Below are 21461 nucleotides of genomic sequence, written 5' to 3' on the forward strand. Positions count from 1 at the left end.
GGCATATGTCGTCCAAGTAATCCGATTTGTACTGTACAAGAGTTTGTATGACGTCACAAAGTAGCCGTAATTAAGCATGCTCTGAATGATGGTGCCCATGACGCTCTTCATTTCTCCCAAATCCACCTGAAATCAATAGTTGTTTTTCTTTGTAGATTGAAAAAAAAGAGGCAAGAAGGGCAGATTTACCTATCTCTTACTTAAAAAGACATACTATAAAGACTGAAATTAGGCCACATTGACGCATACTTAATCTCCAAGCAGATCCAACGGTTGCAAAGACTGTATCCAACTGGCAGAAGTTATTCATTGCAATAAAAACTTCTCCTGCCAGTTGCATACGGTCTTTGCAACCGATGGATCTGCTTGGATATTAACGTATACTGACTTTACAGTAAGGTATTCTCTATACTGCAAATGCATTACATCCCAGGTAAAATTTTTACGACTCTGGCCGAAAATTCGAACCACATGGTGGTGTTGCTGCAAGGAAGGGCACATTCTTATCCGGCTCCCCGGTGAAAAAAACCACAGTAAGGTATTCTCTATACTGCAAATGCATTTCATCCCAGGTAAAATTTTTACGACTCTGGCCGAAAATTCGAACCACATGGTGGTGTTGCTGCAAGGAAGGGCACATTCTTATCCGGCTCCCCGGTGAAAAAAACCTGAGTAGCTTCCGAAACGTTGACCAGGTAAATATTATAGTGGTTGTGTGTTGTAAATGTCCCTTTCATTCAGCAACCTATTGAACGTATGGAATAAAATAAAAAGTAACTCTTCCAAAAGGAGCTGATGTACAAAACACGATTGTGCAATCAATGAATATGTATGCCTACCTGCAACCATTGTCCGACGATGCTGCGCGGCGTGGGTACCCAGGCACCTCCACCAGCGACTCCATTTAATCTCCCGTGGTAAGGGTTGGTATTATCACCTGGATTGTGCAACGTAGAAGCAGTGATGCTGACATCAGGTATGGCACCGGATTCCATCCCAAGCATACGTGGGCAGGCTGGGAGGAGGACTGCAGCTGGGGGATGAGGTAGATGAAACCATATTAGCAAAGAGAGTGTTTCCCATCTACCATGCTGGTAACTTAACTTGTAACAACTTATACATTATTGTTCCCATCCTCAGTACGCGATGAAACGTTCAACTCTCAACGTTTTCATTCTACAACGATTTCATTCTACGTTGATTATTATGGAAAAGAAAAAATCACAGACTCCACTAAAGATGTTATCATCTCATCCGGGTTTATAACCTACTTATGTTACAGCCCAGAATCTCAGCCCTCATGGCGACGTCCTGTTGGTAGGACTGAACCACAAAACGCACATAACGGGTATCAACCGGGTTGTTCAGCAGGTTCGTGACAGGGGTATCCTTGTCGACGTTCCCTGGAAAGACCTTGAAGGTCAACGAATATTTTAGATTAGTGTTTGTATGTTACAGTTCATTCAGCTCTAGATTTAGAAGGGGAAGATTTTTATCACTAACAATAACGAAATAGTTTCTGTACAATCTGTCTAAGGCTGATTATCACTAGCCCAGATAAAACTATTGGATCAAAATCGCTTTGCTATATAAAACGTTCTGAAAAAATTGTTGTATTTTGTTTAATCTAAGTGTTAGAACAAATCAATATCTTTATTTTCACATACCATTTCTGATCCATTGTTAAAGGTATATGTCTTCCAAGTTATCCGATCTGTGCTGTACTGGAGTTTGTATGACCGCACAAAATTGGGGCCGTTGTATTGAGTGTAACGACCCTGAATGATGGTGCCCGTGACGCGCTTCATCTCACCTAAATCCACCTGCAAGGCCATTTACATGGTTTTCGTTATGGACTGGCCGACTCCATAAGGAATAGTTTGAAATGTATGAAAAATTAACGCTAATGGAGATCTAGATAAAACAAACAAAGACGGAGAGAAAGCAGATATAACTTTCTGTTAAAAGCATATTCTGAAATTAGGGCATAATGACTTAAATCTTACTGATTTTGCAATCCAATTAGGCTCAATGGGTGAAAAAAACAATGAAAGAGTTACCGAGACGTCGGTTGGGTAATGTTTTCAAGATGCTGTTGTAAGAACCGCTAAATCTTTGTGATTTACAAACATGATGAACATGTTGACAGGGAGGAGCCACTTTTCCAAGATGGAGCTAGTTTACGGAACACAATTGTTAACTTAATGGAGATGTATGCCTACCTGCAACCACTGTCCGATGTTAAAGTTATATGTCCAGCCACCTACCCAGCCACCTACACCAGCAACTCCGTTTAACCGCCCGCGGTAAGGCTCTTTACTAGTACCATAGTGCGAGGACGCAGTGATGCTGTCATCAGGTATGGCACCAGATTCCATTCCAAGTGGAACGATACATGCTGGAAGATAAAACGGTAAAGGTAGTCATATAGCCGTGTTGGGGCCATAGGGGCAGTGGGGATGTTACCCACTGTGTCTATGGCACAATATTGAGAAACGAAGCCCTACCCTATCCTTCCACCACCTCCCAAACCGAAGTCAGGTACCAATTTTGCACCTACTTGGCGCGAGGAAAGTGCCTTTCCTAAGGACACAACATGGTGGCATGTGAGGGGATTCGAACCCAGGACCTCTGGGTTCTCGGTCAAATACCATAATCAATGCACAAACACGATACAGCCAAGGCTTGAAGGACATGCAAAGGCAAAAATGTGTTTAGGGTAGTTTTCACGCAATGTTATGTTATGTATGTTTAGGCACTGTGTAAAATATTATATATTTCCTTATGTCCTTTATAAGTCACAAGCTGACGAAAGAGAAGTGTTGACTTATATACCACATAATTTGCCGAGTTCCAAACATCGGTAGCTCATCTGAAAATACCCATCTGGAAAGAAGTGTACATTGAAGAGACCGAAAGACAAACTCCCAAGCTCGACAACATCTGGGGTGTACCTACACATACATTTTCGTTTTGAGCTCCTGAATTTTGCGTCTCACAGGGCAAAGTAGAACCTTCGAAATTTTACTAAATTTTTTTGGGTATAAGTGGGGAAAAAGACGCTTGCCTTACAATCACTCCTCAAAGGAGACAGTATTTCACAAACTTTCTGCAACTTACGATCCACCGCTCTCATAACAGAAACGCGCATGACCATGTTTGTTGCGAAATACCACATGCCGTTCTGTTTCCATCCTCAGGTTATCTATGTAATAAAAGATTTATGTTTATCCTTTCATCCTATCATTCTACAATGATAAAGGAAAAGAATAAATCTAGCATCCGAATTTGACATCTTTTAAGATGTTATGAATGTGTTGAAACCTACTGGTATGACAGCCAACAATCTCCGCCCTCATGGCAATTTGACCGTGCCAGGTCTGAGGCAGGAAACGCACATAACTCGCATCAATTGGGTTGTCCAGTAGGTTCGTGACGGGGGTATACCTGTCGACGTTGCCTGGAAAGACCTGGAGGTAAACGAGTACTTTAGATGAAGGTTTATCCTACGTTTCTGCATGGTATAGTTTATTCAGCTCTTGCTCTAGAATAATAGCTTGGTGACTATCAATGACCAAATAGTTTCTGTACATTCCGTCCAAGACCCATTATCAGTAGCGCAGATAAAACTAATGGATCAACGCTATACAAATGTTCAGAAATATAATGATTTGTGGTATTTTGTTTAATATAAAAACTAAAACATTGTGATATCTTGATTTGTCAGATACCATTTCTGAGCCATCGCTGCCGGCATATGTCGTCCAAGTAATCCCATCCAAACCGTACTGAAGTTTGTATGACGTCACCAACTGGTCGTCAGTGGGGCGTCCCTGAATGATGGTGCCCATGACGAGCTTCATCTCACCTAAATTCACCTGGTACCAAGGCAACAGTTGCTTTTCGTTATAGAATGCAAATTAAGAAGCAAATAAAGCAGATATGTTGCAAAAGCTGCAATTAGGTCGAAATGGCGGATGCTAATTTTGCAATTAGACATTCTCAATGCAGGAAAGGCGTAAATCTTTGTTCGAAACATCAAAACCTCGAAAGTATTTTTCCTGACCGATAACTCGGAACGCATGATGATGTTGCGGCGATGATTATTACACTTCACTCAGGCTCCCCTGAGGAAGGAAACTGAGGAGCTTTCGAAACGTCAGCTAGGTAAATATTTCCAAGATTGTTGTAAAAACCGTAATTCACTGTGATTTGCTGATATTTATCATATCAGCAAATCAAAGTGAATTAGGGTTGACAGAAAGTATATTTAGTTCGCACCGGGAGATCAGGTACAGAACATGGTTTCTTAGTTTATGAAGATGTATGCCTACCTGTAACCACTCTCCGATGCTGTTGTACTTGGATACCCAGGCACCTACGACGGCAACTCCGTGTAACCGCCCGAGGTAAGCCTCGGAACCGACAACTTGGAAAGAGGACGCCGTGATCCTGTCATCAGGTATTGCACCAGACTCCATCCCAAACATATGTGGACAGACTGGGATGACTGCGTCTGAGGGAACAGGTAAATCAAACAATTAGTTTAGTCAAGTGCATAACCTCCCTTGTACAGTCCCATTGCTGGTTATATCATTGTATAGCTCTAAAGTTTTGGCAACTTTTATAGAAATTAAACTCTGGACTTCTTCAAACAGTTAGAACGAGTCTCACAATTCAATGATGCTAAGTCAAATAAGTGCCTAGTGATACTTTTTCGGTTACATATTAATGAAATTCTTATGTTCCATTCCCTTGATTACGTTTCAATTCTACATTGCATATGGACAAGAATGGATTCTAAATTCCAATTGAAGATGTTAGGAATGTTTAGGCACATTCAATTCGAATTAAAACCTACTTGTGTCACAGCCCACAATCTCCGCCCTCATGGCGATTCTGTCCAACCGGGACAGAATCACGAAACGCACATAACGGGCATCTACCGAGTTGTTCAGTAGGTTCGTGACGGGCGTATTCATGTAGACGTTGCCTGGAAATACCTGGAAGGTAAACGGATACTTCAGATTAGGGTTTGTTCTACTGTACTGCATAGTATGGTTTATTTAGCGCTAGATCTAGAAAAAAAAGAAGAATATCTTTATCACTACTATATTGAGCAAGTAGTTTCTGTACAAACCGTCCAAGACCCACACTATCAATAGTGCAGAAAAATTGATTAATTTTGTTTAATCTGAAAATGAAAAAAAGTAGAGTACTTTAGATACCATTTCTGATCCATTACTGGCGGCATATGTAATCCAAGTAATCCGATTCGTACTGTACTGCAGTTTGTATGACGTCACCCAATGCTCATAATTAAGCCGACCCTGAATGATGGTGCCCATGACGCGCTTCATTTCGCCTAGATCTACCTGAAAGGCAAAATGAAGGTTCTACTACTACTACTACTACTACTACTGCTACTACTACTACTACTACTAAATGCAATAGTTGTTGTTTTTCTTTACAGGTTGCAAAATAATAAGAAAAAAAACAAATTTACTTGTATCTTAAAAACATCATCTATTGGCTGAAATTAGGCCAATTGATGCATACGGATTTTACAGCACGAGCGAGACATTTCTATAGAGCGAATGCATGAAACCCCAGGTCAAAACATCACAACGCCGAAAGGTTTTCCTTGCCGATAATTCGGACCGCAGGGTTTGGTTGCTGCAAGCAACGGTACATTATTAACAGGCTCCACTGAGAATAGAAACTGATTAGCTTCTGAAACGTCTGCCAAGTAAATATGTTCAAGGTTGTGTTGTAAGAAACCTTAGACTAGATCCATTTCATTCAGCTAAAAATAGTAACACTTCCAAAAGGGCTGATGTACAGAACAGGATTGATCAATATGTGCAATTTATGAATATGTATGTATACCTGCAACCATTGTCCGATGATGTTATACGGTATCCAGGCACCTCCATCAGCGACTCCATTTAATCGTCCTCTGTAAGCGAATCCCGAGGGTGAAGTGATGCTTTCATCAGGTATGGCACCAGATTCCATCCCAAGCATATATGGACATGCTGGGGGGACTGCAGCTGGGGGATTAAATAGATAAAACCATTGGCAAAGAAAGTGCTTTCCAATTACAATGCTGGTAACTTCACTTGTAACCGCTTGTACTGTATTGTCCCTATCCTTACGTGATCAAATGTTCATCTATCAACGTTTTCATTCTACATTGATTATGTAAAAGATTGAATTATAGATTTCACTTCAAGATGGAAGAAATATCTAGGTTCATCTGATTCAGTTTTATGACTTACTGGTGTTACACCCCATAATATCCGCCCTGATGGCGATGTAATGACTTCAAGACAGAGCCACGTAGCGCCCTTTGTTATGGAATAAAAAAAGTCACAAATCCTACTTAGAAACATTAGAAAAACTGAAGAACATTTTATTCGGCTTAAAACCTACTGGTGTTACAGCCCACAATCTCCGCCCTCATGGTGATTATCCCCAGCCAGGACAGAATCAGGAAACGCACATAACGGGCATCAACTGGGTTGTTCAGTAGGTTCGTGACAGGAGTATTCCTGTAGACGTTGCCTGGAAATACCTGGAAGGTAAACGGATACTTCAGATTATTAGGGTTTCTTCTACTCTATTGTGTAGTATAGTTTATTTAGCGCTAGATCTAAAAAAGAAGATGGTCTTTATCAGTGCTATAATGACCAAGTAGTTTCTGGGCAATCCGTCCAGGACCCAAACTATCTATAGCGCCGATAAAACTTATGAATCGAACCCGCTCTGCTTTATAAAATGTCCAGATAAAATTCATTGATTTGTTTAATTAAAACTATTAAAAAGAGTCGTGCGCTTTCTTGATTTTTCAGATACCATTTCTGATCCATCGCTGGCGGCATACGTCGTCCAAGTAATCCGATTTGTGCTGTACTGGAGTTTGTATGACGTCACCCATTGCTCTTGATTAAGCCGACCCTGAATGATGGTGCCCATGACGCGCTTCATTTTGCCTATATCAACCTGAAAGGCAATAGTTGTTTTTTTCTCTTTACAGATTGCAAAATAATACGAAAAAAACACAGATTTATTTGTATCTTTAAAACATCCTCTGCAGGCTGAAATTAGGCCACATTGATGCATACTGATTTTACAGTGAGGAATCTCTATACGGCGAATGCATGAAACCCCAGGTCAAAGCATCACAACGCTGAAAAAGTTTTCCAGACCGATATTTCGGACAACAGGGTGGTGTTGCTGCAAGGAGCGGCACATTCTTATCAGGCTCCTTTGAGGATGGAAACTGAGGAGCTTCTGAAACGTCGACCAGGTAAATATGTTCATGGTTGTGTGTTGTAAGAACCCTTGGGCTAGATCCCTTTCATTCAACATGAGGAACGAATTGACTAAAAATAGTAACACAAATGAGCTAATGTACAGAACACGATTGTGCAATTTAGGAATATGTATGTCTACCTGCAACCACTGTCCGATGATGCTGTCCTGCGAGGCTATCCAGGCACCTCCACCAGCGACTCCATTTAATCTCCCGCGATAAGGCTCGTAACCAGGTTCATAATGGACTGAGGATGCAGTGATGCTGCCGTCAGGTATGGCACCAGATTCCATCCCAAGCATATATGGACAGGCTGGGGGGACTGCAGCTGGGGGATCAAATAGATAAAACCATTGGCAAAGAAAGTGCTTTCCATTTACAATGATTTCACTTCAAGAGAGAAGAAATATTTAGGTTCATCTGGTTGAGTTTTATGACTTACTGGTGTTACAGCCCACTATCTCCACCCTCATGGCGATGTTCCGATTGTACGACTGAACCACGAAACGCACATAACGGGCATCAACCGAGTTGTTCAGTAGGTTCGTGACAGGAGTATTCATGTAGACGTTGCCTGAAAATACCTGGAAGGCAAACGGATGCTTCAGATTAGGGTTTCTTCTACTATATTGTGTATAGTTTATTCAGCGCTAGATCGAAAAAAGGAAGACGGTCTTTATCAGTGCTAATGACCAAATAGTTTCTGTACAATTCGTCCAGGACTCAAACTATCAATAGCGCAGATAAAACTGACGAATCGAACCCGCTCTGCTTTATAAAATGTCAAGATAAAATTCCTTAATTTGTTTAATTAAAACTATTAAAAAAAAGTCGTGCGCTTTCTTGATTTCTCAGATACCATTTCTGATCCATCGCTGGCAGCATATGTCGTCCAAGTAATCCGATTTGTGCTGTACTGGAGTTTGTATGACGTCACCATATTCACATGATTAAGCCGACCCTGAATGATGGTGCCCATGACGCGCTTCATTTCGCCTAGATCTACCTGAAAGGCAATAGTTTTTTTTTTTTCTCTTTACAGATTGCAAAATAAGTGAAAAAAACAGATTTATTTGTATCTTAAACACATCCTCTGTAGGCTGAAATTAGGCCACATTGATGCATACTGATTTTATAGTTAGGAATCTCTATACGGCGAATGCATGAAACCCCAGATCAAAGCATTACAACGCCGAAAAAGTTTTCCAGGCCGATATTTCGGACCACAGGGTGGTGTTGCTGCAAGGAGCGGCACATTCTTATCAGGCTCCTTTGAGGATGGAAACTGAGGAGCTTCTGATACGTCGACCAGGTAAATATGTTCATGGTTGTGTGTTGTAAGAATCCTTGGGCTAGATCCCTTTCATTCAACATGAGGAACGAATTGACTAAAGACAGTAACGCTTCCAAATGAGCTAACAGAACACGATTGTGCAATTTAGGAATATGTATGTCTACCTGCAACCACTGTCCGATGATGCTGCCCTGAGAGGGTAGCCAGGCACCTCCACCAGCGACTCCATTTAATCGCCCGTAGCAAGGGTCAAAATCAGGATCCCAGAACGAGGTTGCAGTGATGCTGCCATCAGGTATTTCACCAGATTCCATCCCAAGCATATATGGACAGGCTGGGGGGACTGCAGCTGGGGGATCAAATAGATAAAACCATTGGCAAAGAAAGTGCTTTCCATTTACAATGCTGGTAACTTCACTTGTAACCGCTTGTACTGTATTGTCCCTATCCTTACGTGATCAAATGTTCATCTATCAACGTTTTCATTCTACATTGATTATGTAAAAACATTGAATTATAGATTCACACTAAAGATGTTAGAAATATTTAGACACATCTGATCCAGGTTTATAACCTACTGGTGTTACAGCCCACAATCTCCGCTCTCATGGAGATGTAATTAGTTCAAGGCTGAACCAAGTAACGCCTTTGCTTATGGAATAAAATGAATAGAATAAGATTAGAAACGTTAGTGATATTCAAGCACATCTCATCTTGCTTTGAAACGTACTTGTGTTACATCCCACAATCTCCACCCCCATGGACACATGAGACTCCCATGTCTGAGGCAGGAAACGCACATAACGGGCATCAACTGGGTTGTTCAGTAGGTTCGTGACAGGGGTATACCTGTCGACGTTGCCTGGAAAGACCTGGAAGGTAAACGGATAATTTAGATGAGGATTTCTTGTAGTCTTCTGTATAAAATAGTTTATTCAGCTTTAGATGTAGACAAAAAACATCTTTATCACTATGAATGGCCAAATAGTTTCTGTACAATCCGTCCAAGACCAACAGTGGCTACACTCTAAATACTTCAGATAAAATTAGTGGATCAAAACTGCTCTGCTATATAAAATGTTCAGGAAAAATTAATGCTTTGTGGTATTTTTGTTCAATCTAAAGATAAAGAAAACAAAGTAACATATTGTCAGATACCATATCTGATTCATCGCTGCCGGGATATGTCGTCCAAGTAATCCGATTTGTACTGTACTGGAGTTTGTATGACGTCACCCACATCCCGGTATTAGGCCGAGCCCGAATGATGGTGCCCATGACGCGCTTCATCTCACCTAAATCCACCTGAAAGGAAATTCACATGTAGTTGGTTATTTTGTCATAGAATGCAAAATAAGAAGGAATAAGAACACTAGATATGAGCTCAACTATACCATATTGACGAAAATTGATTATGAAGTTAGTTATTTTCAATGCGGCAAATGCGTGAAATCCCAGGTCAAAACATCAAAAACTCTGGAGGATTTTCCTAGCCGACATTTCCTGACCGCAGGGTGGTGCTGCTTCATGTGGTAAAACAATCTAACAAGGCTGATGAAGGGAACTAAGGAGTTACGAAAACGTCTGCAAGGTACACATATGATTCACTGGTAAACCTGATATTTGTATAGTGATAAACGTATTGACAGATAAAAGTTTCCAGCTGGTGATAATATATAAACAGAACACGATTGTTTAGTTAGTGAAGATGTATGCCTACTTGCAACCACTCTCCGATGGTGTGTGACTTGGCCATCCAAGCGCTTGCACCGTTGGACCGCCCGTGGTAAGGCTCGTAACTATTACCAAAAGAGGATGCAGTGATGCTGCCATCAGGTATGGCACCAGATTCCATCCCAAGCATATATGGACAGGCTGGAGGGACTGCAGCTGGGGGATCAAGTAGATGAAACCATAAGGTAATAGAGTGCCGTTTCCTATTTCCGATACTTATAACTGCACTCGTGTATAGTTATGTTTAGCCATACCTAGTATGGCTAGTATGGCTCAACATGTTGTTTTTACTCAGGTTTCTTCTCCTTCTCCTTCTGTCAAATCTTCGAATTGATTCATCTCTGTCTTTTTCCGACCAAATGACCTGAAATTCGGTACAAAAGTAGTGTAGGCAAATACCCCCGGACACTTAAAAATATTTTTTCGATATTGACCTTGAAAGTGGTTTATTGAGGTTTTTATGACCAATGATGCATATCTTGGCCTCCTGCGCCCTGGTATTTCAACCGATCGAATGACCTGAAATTTGCTGTAGATGTGCCTTGAACAAATATTTAAAGGACTACATTCCCATTTTTGGCATACGTTTCTTCAAAACGATTTATTTTGGGCTTTTTTGACAATATTTGCCACTTCTGTCATTTTCAATACTACATACAGTGTTGGAAGTGACAACCAATGTGAGCACTGCATTCAAAAATGCGACCACCTGATTGGCCAATTGAGTTAATCTATTTATTTTGCATTTCTGGCGCAGGTGTGCTAGTATTCATAACAAATGTGGTATGGGAATGCATAGGACATGTGATTACATGGCTTTGTTCACTCTTTTTTGAACAAAGATACACATCTCCAGTTCCAATGTATTAAACCAAAATCATGTGAAATTTGGCATGTGACTGCCTTGGTCATGTACACAGGCCCTCATTCAAATGTTTGGCATACAGCCTTTCAAAACGATTTTTTAAATAAACCAAATTCTTTCGTCGGTTCGTTATTTTCAGCCCAAAATGTATACTATTGAATCATGCATTCCAACATAGGGGTGTCACATTTTTATATTTCACCCATACTATCGCTGAAATATGTTGTTTTGGGTCATTTGGCGCAAGAGTGTAGTTTTGAGCGGATATTTTTCGACTGGTCTAGTTTACATGGAGATGGCAGGGAATATCCCATTCTTGCAAGGGGAGGATTCTTTAATCATTTATAACAATTTTGAGCTGGAGTGATTATGAAAAAGTCCATTTGTTAGCAGAAGTGTATTTGGTTTAAGTGGATATGGTTTTAGACTGGTCCATATTGTGTTGAGGTGCTACTGGAAGACTCCTGTATGGAGGGGAGACTAATTGTTTTTAAACTCAATTTTGAACTGGGGTGATTCATTGTTTTAGTTAAAATATTTTAGAATGGCCCATTGTTATTTTAGGACAGTCCAATTTTTTGCATGGCAAGGAGTATGGCTAAACATGCTGTATTTGCTCGCAAATGTTGCCTTTCTTCGTATCAATCTACTTTAGTATAAGCCAGGCGAAATAATCTCCCTACACAACAGTCTTCATTTACACGGCTAATTATAATGTTACTAAAAACTCTTATCACAAATTACCATTTTCAGCTGTGTATCTAATATCTGAAATGAATTCTCACAAACACAATACTTTCTGGGGAAAAGACTGCGTGCCTTTCTGTTTCTTATGTGATGAAATGTTTATCTTTGATTTTCCCTTGTTCCTTGGTTATGGAATAACATAAGTTTAAGATTCCTCTCAGAAACGCTAGGCATATTCAAACGCGTCTCATCAGGTTGAAACCTACTTGTGTAACATCCCACAATCTCAACTCTCATGGCGATAAGAATAGTCCGGGACTGAACCACGAAGCGCACATAACGGGCATCAACTGGGTTGTTCAGTAGGTTGGTGACAGGGGTACTACTATCGACGTTGCCTTGAAAGATCTGGAAGGTAAACGGATACTTTAGATGAGTGTTTCTTCTATTCTTTTGTGTAGTATAATTAAAGAAAGATCTTTATCACTATCAATGACCAAATTGTTTCTGTACAATTCGTCCAAGTGCCACACTCTAAATAGTGCATATAAAACTAATATATAAAAACCATTCTGCTATATAAAATGTTGAGGTGAAATAAGGCTAAGTGATCTTTTTTAAAATCTATAAACAAGAATCAAGTGATGTCTTTTCAGATACCATATCTGATTCATCGCTGCCTGCATATGTCGTCCAAGTGATCCGATCTGTGCTGTACTGGAGTTTGTATGACGTCACCCAATTGTCTGTCCCATTCCAACCCTGAATGATGGTGCCCGTGACGCGCTTCATTTCCCCTAAATCCACCTGAAAGGCAATTCACATGGAGTTGGATATTTTGTCATGAATTGCAAAATAAGAAGCAAGACGAGCAGCAGATTTACCTATGATTCACTGATAGATATACATGTATTTATATAACTGTGATAAACGTATTGACCGATAAAAAGCCAATTTTCCAGCAGGGAGAGAATGTACAGAACACGATTGTTTAGTTTAGGAAGATGTATGCCTACCTGTAACCACTCCCCGATCCTGTTGTACTTGGATCTCCAGGCGCCTTCGCCGGCGACTCCATATAACCTCCCGCGGTAAGGCTCGTAACCAGGTTCATAATGGACCGAGGATGCAGTGATGCTGTCATCAGGTATGGCACCAGATTCCATCCCAAGCAGATATAGACAGGGGAGAACTGCAGCTGGAGGGTCAAGTAGATGAAACTATTAACAAAAAGAGTGCCGTTTCCTATTTGACCTTACCTAGACTGGCTAAAAGTGCCCGCTCCAAATTTGACGTCATACAACTGCTAAGAGACATGTGCTAGGACTTCCAAACTTGGTGACTTTCCCTAGACTTTTGTTAGTGAAAAGTTCACAATAATTGTAATAAGTTTATCATTTTTTTGTGTTGGCACCATGGCAACGATTTCCTGACAGTATGTAATGTTTATTTCTAATTTTCCATTTCACCTCGGTTATGAAATGAAATTATATGAAAATTCCAATTAAAGAACTAGGCATATTCAAGTACATCTCATACGGCTTGAAACATACTTGTGTTGCATCCCACAATCTCCGCCCTCATGGACATAACATGATTCCAGGTCTGAGGCAGGAAACGCACATAACGGGCATCAACTGGGTTGTTCAGTAGGTTCGTGACAGGGGTACTCCTGTCGACGTTGCCTGCAAAGTCCTGGAAGGTAAAAGAATATTTTGAAGGAGGTTTTCTTACAATCTTCTGTATAGTTTAGTTTAATCAGCTGTAGATATAGACAGTTTCTGTACAATGTGTATAGGACCAATACTGAAAAGTGCAAATAAAACTTTTGGATCAAAACCGCTCTGCTATTGAAAATGTCCAGAACAATTGAAATTTTGTTAAATCTAAGTATAAAAACAAAGTGATATCTTGATTTTTCACCTACCATTTCCGAATCATCGCTGCCGGCATATGCTGTCCAAATAATCCCATCCATACTGTACTGGAGTTTGTATGACGTCACTCGCTGTTCGGTATTAAGCCGACCCTGAATGATGGTGCCCGTGACGCGCTTCATCTCACCTAAATCCACCTGAAATGCAATTCACATGTGGTTGGTTGTTTTGTTATAGAATGCAAAATAAGAAGCAAGAAGAGCAGTAGATTTACCTTTTGCATGAAGACATACATGTAGGCTGAAACTAGACCGTATGGACGAAAATTGATTATGCAGATTTGGAATATATATTTAATGCGGCAAATGCGTGAAATCCAAGTTATAAACAGCAGAACCTCTGGCAGTTTTTCCTGGCCGACATTTAGGATAGCAGAGTTTGCGTTGCGTCAGGTAGTAAAACAAATGATAAGGCTGCCCTGATTAAGGAAACTAAGCAGTTACGTAACCGTTGTTAACGTAGACATTTTTATGGTGGTGTTGTGAGGACTGCTTAATCCCTACGATTCGCTGTTAAACCTGAAATATATATAGCGATAGACGTATTGAAAGATAATGTACAGAACAAGATTGCTTAAATTATAAAGATGTATGCCTACCTGCAGCCACTGTCCGATGGTGTTTGACTGGGCCATCCAGGCGCCTCCACCGACGACTCCGTTTAACCGCCCGTTGTAAGGAACGAGATCAGCACTATGGAACGAGGATGCAGTGATGCTGTCATCAGGTATGGCACCAGATTCCACCCCAAGTGGATCGCTACATGTTGCTGGGAGGTAAAACGGTAAGAGTTCAAAACAGTCCGTTTTGAGGCCATAGGGGCAGTGGGTTTTACCCACTGTGTCTGAATGAATGAGTGACTGAATGGTTTATTAATTAAGAAAAAGTGTAACACGGCAGCTAAAAGCTGAATTGCGTACACTGTACAATATCACATTATCTTAAATACACAAGGAAAATGCTACCGACGTCTTGACATACATTATAAAACTTTCATAACGGTTTCTTGTAATACAGATCAGGCTAGACTTAACTTGAATCAACATTATCTACAACTCTATGCCAATACAAGATGCTATAACGGTACTTGAAGCACCATGTCTATGGCGCGATATTGAGAAGCGAATCCCTATCCTCTCCTTCCACCATCTTTTACCTCCCCAACCAGGCACTAATTTCTAATCTCAATAAAAAAAATGGAGAAATTGTTTTGGGTCTGCTTGTCTGTGTTGATTATGATGATCTTTGGTATGCTGAGAATAACTGAACAAGGGAATCACGGATTTAAATGATAGAGATAGCTTGGACAGAGATGTACATAATTGTAAAGAAGTGCATATTATAGAGTTTATGAGAAAAATATATATTTGAAGTTTTGAAGTAACATTTAGTTTATGGCAGTTAAATCATTTACAGATACCAATTATGCAAATACATTTCTACTTTACATAATTAATGCAAAAGCGCCATACTTCTTCTAAGTATTAAATTATTTGACTGTCGGCATTTTGACCTGTGTAAGTAAAAGGTGTATATGATCAAGCAAAGATTATGTAAATGTGCAGGTCTTTGCACAATCAGCTCATGGAGATATGAGGTCTCCGAACTCTTGTTCACCTACATGGAGCGAGGAAAGTGTCTTTCCCAAAACCACAACATGGTGGTCTGTCAAGGGATTTGAACCCAGGACCACTGAGTCAGGAAATAACCTAACCGTTTCACAAACACGATGCAACTTAGGCTGGGAGGACATGACAAGAAAAAGATATGAAAAAAAAATGTTTAAAGGGTAGTTTTGAAAAAGTACAAGCTCGAAGGGAAACGAATCCTCAATAAGTCACCAGCTAACTAAAGACAAATGTCGTCTTTTATGTGACATAATTTCCGAGTTCTAAACATGAAAAATACCCATCTGAAGAGACGTGCAAATTGAAGAGACCGAAAGACAAACTCCCAAGCTCGACAACATCTAGGGGTCCCAACACATGCATTTTGGGCTCCTGGATTTTAAATTTCACAAAGTAGAAATTCTAGACACAGTACTAAACGTTTTTTTTTTTAGATATGAGTTAGATAAGACGTCTACATCGGGTTTTGCCATCAACCCTTAAAGGAAACGGAATGTCACAAACTTTCTGCACCTTAAGAGCCACCGCTATTTATCGTTTCATCCAATCATTCTACAATGATTAAAGAAAAGAATGAATCCGGCAATGTTGACACATGTCATCTGGGTTGAAACCTACTGGCGTTACAGCCCACAATCTCCGCCCTCATTACAATATTCTGAGTCCAAGACTGAACCACGAAACGCCCTTGGTCATGGAATAGAATAGATTAAAAATTCCACTTAGAAAAGTTAGGAAGACTCAAGCACATATCTCCTCTGTCTTGCAACCTACTGGTGTTACAGCCCACAATCTCCACCCGCATGCTGACCATCGTATGCCAGGACTGAACCACGAAGCGCACATAACGGGCATCAACTTGGCTGTTCAGTAGGTTGATGACGGGGGTAGTCCTGTCGACACTACCTGGAAAGACCTGAAAGGTAAACGGATACTTTAGATTCTACTCTTCTGTATAGTATAGTATAGTTTATTCAGCTTTAGATCTAGACAAAAAGATCTTCATCAGATCAATATAGTTTCCTATATAAAATGTTCAGGAAAAAATAATGTTATTATGGTATTATCTTGAATATAAAAATAAATACAAAGTGACAATTTTACAGATACCATATCTGAGCCATTGCTGTGAGCATATGTCGTCCAAGTAATCCGATCTTGACTGTACTGGAGTTTGTATGACGTCACCCACTGGTTGCTATTAGGCCGACCCTGGATGATGGTTCCCGTGACGCGCTCTATTTCCCCTAAATCCACCTTAAAAGCAATTCACATGTAGTTGGTTGTTTTGTTATAAAATACAAAATAAGAAGGAAGAAAAACAGCAGATTAAAGAGATGCTTGTACGTTAAAACTAGATCATACTGACCAAATATGATTATGCAGTTTGATATTCTCAATGCAATAAATGCATTAAATGCCTGCTCATACATCACAACCTCTGGAAGATTTTCCTGGCCAGTATTTGGAACCACATTATCAAAACAATCTCACAAGTCTGCCCAGATGACGGAAAGTAAGCAGTTACGAAAACGTCAGTCAGTTTTTACGGACGTTTTGTCTGGACTGCTTAATCCCTATGATTTACTGACTGTCCCCTCACTTTCTACTTTTAAAAATATGGCATGGAGGTCCCTGGGGGACCGATTCTCTGTTTAAACTCCCCGGTCCTAGTATGAAGTTTCTATTATTCCACTGTACAGCCCGTTGATAGACAATGAATTTTCTCTCCTTTAGATCCTATAGCGTGTTACTTAAAGAATGTACATGTTTATTACTTGTGAGAGCTTGTATGATTGTATGCCTGTATGATTTTATCTTGTTAACTAATGTAACTATTTTATTCCACTATGTATTGTGCAGCAAGGTTGACCCCTTACAATAGCTACTGCTAGTCGGGCATCCTTGGCTGTTGTACCGTATACACAGTCAAACAAATAAATAAATAGAAATAAAATTTACTGATAAACCGGATATATCTAGTGATAAACGTATTGACAAATAAAAGTCCAATTTTCCAGCAGGAAGATGTATACTTAATCAAGTTAATGAAGATGTATGCGTACCTCCAGCCACTCTCCGATGGTGTGAGGGTGCTCGGCTATCCAGGCGCCTCCGCCGGCGACTCCGTATAACCGCGCGAGGTAAGGCTCGAAAGTAGGACCATGGAACGAGGACGCAGTGATGCTGCCATCAGGTATGGCACCAGATTCCATCCCAAGCACATAGGGACAGGTTGGGACTACTGCATCTGGGGGATCAAGTAGATAAAACCATTAACAAAGGGACTGTTTTCTATTCACAATGCTTGAAACTCCACTTGTAACAGGTTGTAATGTGTATTTCCCTTACGTGATGAAACGTTCATCTACCAAAATTTTCTTTCTGCATTTTTATGTAAAAGATTTAATTATAGTTTTTACTTCAAGATGTTAAGACATTTTTAGGTACATCTGGTTCAGTTTTATAACCTAATGGTGTTTCAGCCCACAATATCCGCCCTCATGCATATGGCGATGTACTGAGTCCAAAACTGAACCACGTAACGCCCTTGGTTATGGAATAAAATAATTAACAATTTCAATTTTAAACGTTAGGAATACTCCAGCACATCTCATCAGGCTTGAAACCTACTTGTGTCACAGCCCACAACCTCCGCCCTCATGGAAATGCGTCCATACCATGTCTGAGGCAGGAAACGCACATAACGGGCATCAACTGGGTTGTTCAGTAGGTTCGTGACAGGGATATTCCTGCCGGCACTGCCTGGAAATACCTGGAAAAAGGTAAACGGATACTTAAGATGAAGATTTCTTCTACTCTTCTGTATAGTATAGTTCATGCAGATTTAGATCTAGACAAAGAAGTCTTTATCACTATCAATGACGATATAATTTCTGTACATTCCGTCCAATACCCACACGCTGAATAGTGCTGATAAAACTAATAGATCAAAACCGCTTTAGTATATAAAATGTTCAGGAAAAATTCATCCCTTGTGGTATTTTCTTTAATCTGAAAATACAAAGTGATAATCTTTTCAGATACCATTTCTAAGCCATTGTTGAAGGAGTATGTCGTCCAGGTAATCCGATATGTACTGTACTGGAGTTTGTATGACGTCACCCACTCGTCCGCTTTATACCGACCCTGAATGATAGTTCCCGTGACGCGCTTCATTTCCCCTAAATCCACCTGAAAGGCAATTCACATGGAGTTGTTTATTTTGTCATAGAATGTAAAATAAGAAGCAAGAAGAGCAGCAGATTCACCTTTCTATTGAAGACATTCATGTAGGCTGAAACTAGACGATATTGACAGCTATTGGTTATGCAGTTAGATATTGTCAGTGCGGTAAAAGCATGAAATGCCTGCTCAAAACATCACAACCTCTAGAAGATTTTCTTGGCCGACATTTTGAACCGCATGGTTTATTTATTTATTCAGATTTACCACATTTGTGGAAGGATTGACATATCAGGTGACTATCACCTTTTCAAGATGTGAACCCAAACCAGACTGTAAGGATGGACCTCTACACTTTTCGAAAAGTGTGGCAGGTTCTTTAATGTGCTCAAGGTGTCGCTCTCCTCAATCACCTCCATTTAACGTCCTATCCGAGGGACAGCCCTAACCGAAGCTAGGTAACATCACTATGTATAGTAAGCGAAGCTTGATACTCATTTACACCTGAGTGAAGTGAGGAAATCTGTGTTAACTGCCTTTCCCAGGGGCACACCGTCCGGGCGCATGTCCAGACATGTCTGGGGGCAAGCCGGGATCGAACTCGGGTCCCCTTGTTTGACGGCCGAATGGTCTAGCCGTTACGCCGCACGACACCAACATGGTTATGTTGTGACAAGTAGTAAAACAATCTAACAATGCTGATGAAAGAAAGTAAGCAGTTACGAAAACGTCGACCAGGTAAACCTTTTTACGGACGTTTTCTCAAGACCGCTAAATCCCTTTGATTCACTGTTAAACCTAATATATATATATATATATATATATATATATATATATATATATATATATATATATATACATACATACATACATACATACATACATACATACATACATACATATATATATATATATATATATATATATATATATATATATATATATATATATATATATATATATACATATACATATACATATACATATACATATACATATACATATACATATATATATATATATATATATATATATATATATATATATATATATATATATATATATATATATATATATATATATATATATATATATACATATACATATACATATACATATACATATACATATACATATACATATATATATATATATATATATATATATATATATATATATATATATATATATATATATATAGTGATAAACGTATTGCCAGAATAGAATTCCATTTTCCTGCAGGGAGAACACGATTGTTTAGTTAATGAAATTGCATGCCTACCTGCAACCACTCTCCGATCCTGCTGTGCATGGAAACCCAGGCGGCTTCGCCGGTGACTCCGTGTAACCGCCCGCGCCAAGGCTCATGCCAAGCCTGCCAGAACGAGGATGCAGTGATGCTGTCATCAGGTATGGCACCAGATTCCATCCCAAGCGGATCGCTACATGCTGGATAACGGTACCGGTAAAGGTAGTTCCATAGCCGTTTTGAGGCAGTAGGGGCAATGGGGTCTTACCCACCGTGTCTATAGCACAATAAATGAGTGCCCCAGACGGGGATCTGAGTTTCAATGTTCCAGAAATGCTACCAATGTATTCAGTCTTTGATTCATTACAGTAAAGCCCCACTAGGAATGCAGAGACATTTTTGCCCAATTCAGCAAATAAAGCAAGGTCATCTGCAAAATCCATATCAGTGAGATTCTGAGCAGGGTATATTCGACTCCTGCGCGGTTTGATGTTTATACCTTTGTTTTCATTTATGTCTAGTGAGAGTCTTCGAACATAGTCATAGTCAAGTACAATGATAAATAGATAAGTTGCTGAAGTGTCACCCTGGAGAAATTCCTGTAACTACCCCAAATGAACTAGTCTCCCCATCAGGTTTAAAAACTGAGGCTATAGTATTTCTATACAGATCTCTGACTGCTTTTATGAGACATTGTGGAATACCATACTGTACGGTGTTTGTGCTAAAATCAAATGCCTTACGAAAATCAACGAAAAAATAACACGAAATTCTAAAAGATTGAATCTCCTCATCTCTTCAATCATACGACGTATTGCAAGTATCTGTGAAATATTAGACCTCCCTTTTCTAAATCCATTTTGATTCCTCCTGGAAATGGGATCAATTACAGGGGTGAGAGGTTAAGTAAAAATCTGTTATAAAACTTTGCTGCAATGGGAGTGAGAGTAATACCTCTATAGATGGAGGCAGATGTTAAGTCACCTTTCTTTGGATGGGAACAATTCCTCCTTTTAGCCAGGAAGATGGTGGTCTGTGATACATAAAAGTTTGGTTGCACAGATGTAAAAGAAGGTCATTGAATTACCAGGTATTTCAAGATGATGGCCGGGATGTCATCCAGGCTAGGAGATTTGTTATCAGGGAGGGATCCCAAAACCTTTCTTTAAGGGTTATTTAATCTCTACTAAGACAAACTTCACCCTATCTGGTACACAAAACGACATATTCCATGTATTGTAGTCATGTCCGACTCCTATATCCATATACATAGGTCAATTTCTCTACACATTATTCCAAAAGCGCAGCGAATTAGCCATACATGGCTATATTGTAACCCATATACTGTGATCGATAACATAATAATCATTGTAGTACTGTTGATTTAATGCCATACATTGTACCAAGTACGATCGTTGAGCAATAAAATTCATTCATTGAAACAAGCCGATGAAGTCTCACTATGCAATGATTCTTGGTGGAAAAGATTAAGGTAAGGTAATGTAGAGAAACGTCATAATCTTACGAATGTTCATGCAGCTCTCATCTGCGTTGCTTTATAAAA

At 39.8% G+C, this 21461-nt stretch overlaps 2 protein-coding genes across 2 annotated transcripts; both read right to left on the reverse strand.

The window, feature by feature from the left end:
• Positions 1–733: 733 nt before the first annotated feature.
• Positions 734–13957, reverse strand: LOC136425191 (uncharacterized). The gene is made up of 21 exons (XM_066413987.1): positions 13826–13957; positions 13452–13593; positions 12915–13096; positions 12559–12705; positions 12165–12306; positions 10333–10502; positions 9849–9917; positions 9343–9484; positions 8777–8961; positions 7761–7902; positions 7459–7646; positions 6436–6577; positions 5890–6053; positions 4862–5003; positions 4335–4516; positions 3732–3878; positions 3329–3470; positions 2223–2398; positions 1272–1413; positions 840–1033; positions 734–745 (listed from the first exon to the last, which is right to left on the reverse strand). Exons 1-21 carry the CDS (start codon positions 13955–13957, stop codon positions 734–736), a joined length of 3084 nt encoding a protein of 1027 aa, XP_066270084.1.
• A 3396-nt stretch (positions 13958–17353) lies between these two features.
• LOC136425192 (EGF-like repeat and discoidin I-like domain-containing protein 3) lies at positions 17354–20077 on the reverse strand. Its single transcript, XM_066413988.1, has 4 exons — positions 19931–20077; positions 18097–18238; positions 17529–17713; positions 17354–17371 (listed from the first exon to the last, which is right to left on the reverse strand). The coding sequence occupies exons 1-4, from the start codon at positions 20075–20077 to the stop codon at positions 17354–17356; spliced, it is 492 nt and encodes a 163-aa protein (XP_066270085.1).
• Between the last annotated feature and the right edge of the window lie 1384 nt (positions 20078–21461).

Source organism: Branchiostoma lanceolatum, chromosome 19, assembly GCF_035083965.1.
Source record: "Branchiostoma lanceolatum isolate klBraLanc5 chromosome 19, klBraLanc5.hap2, whole genome shotgun sequence".
NCBI classification, from domain to species: Eukaryota; Metazoa; Chordata; class Leptocardii; order Amphioxiformes; family Branchiostomatidae; genus Branchiostoma; species Branchiostoma lanceolatum.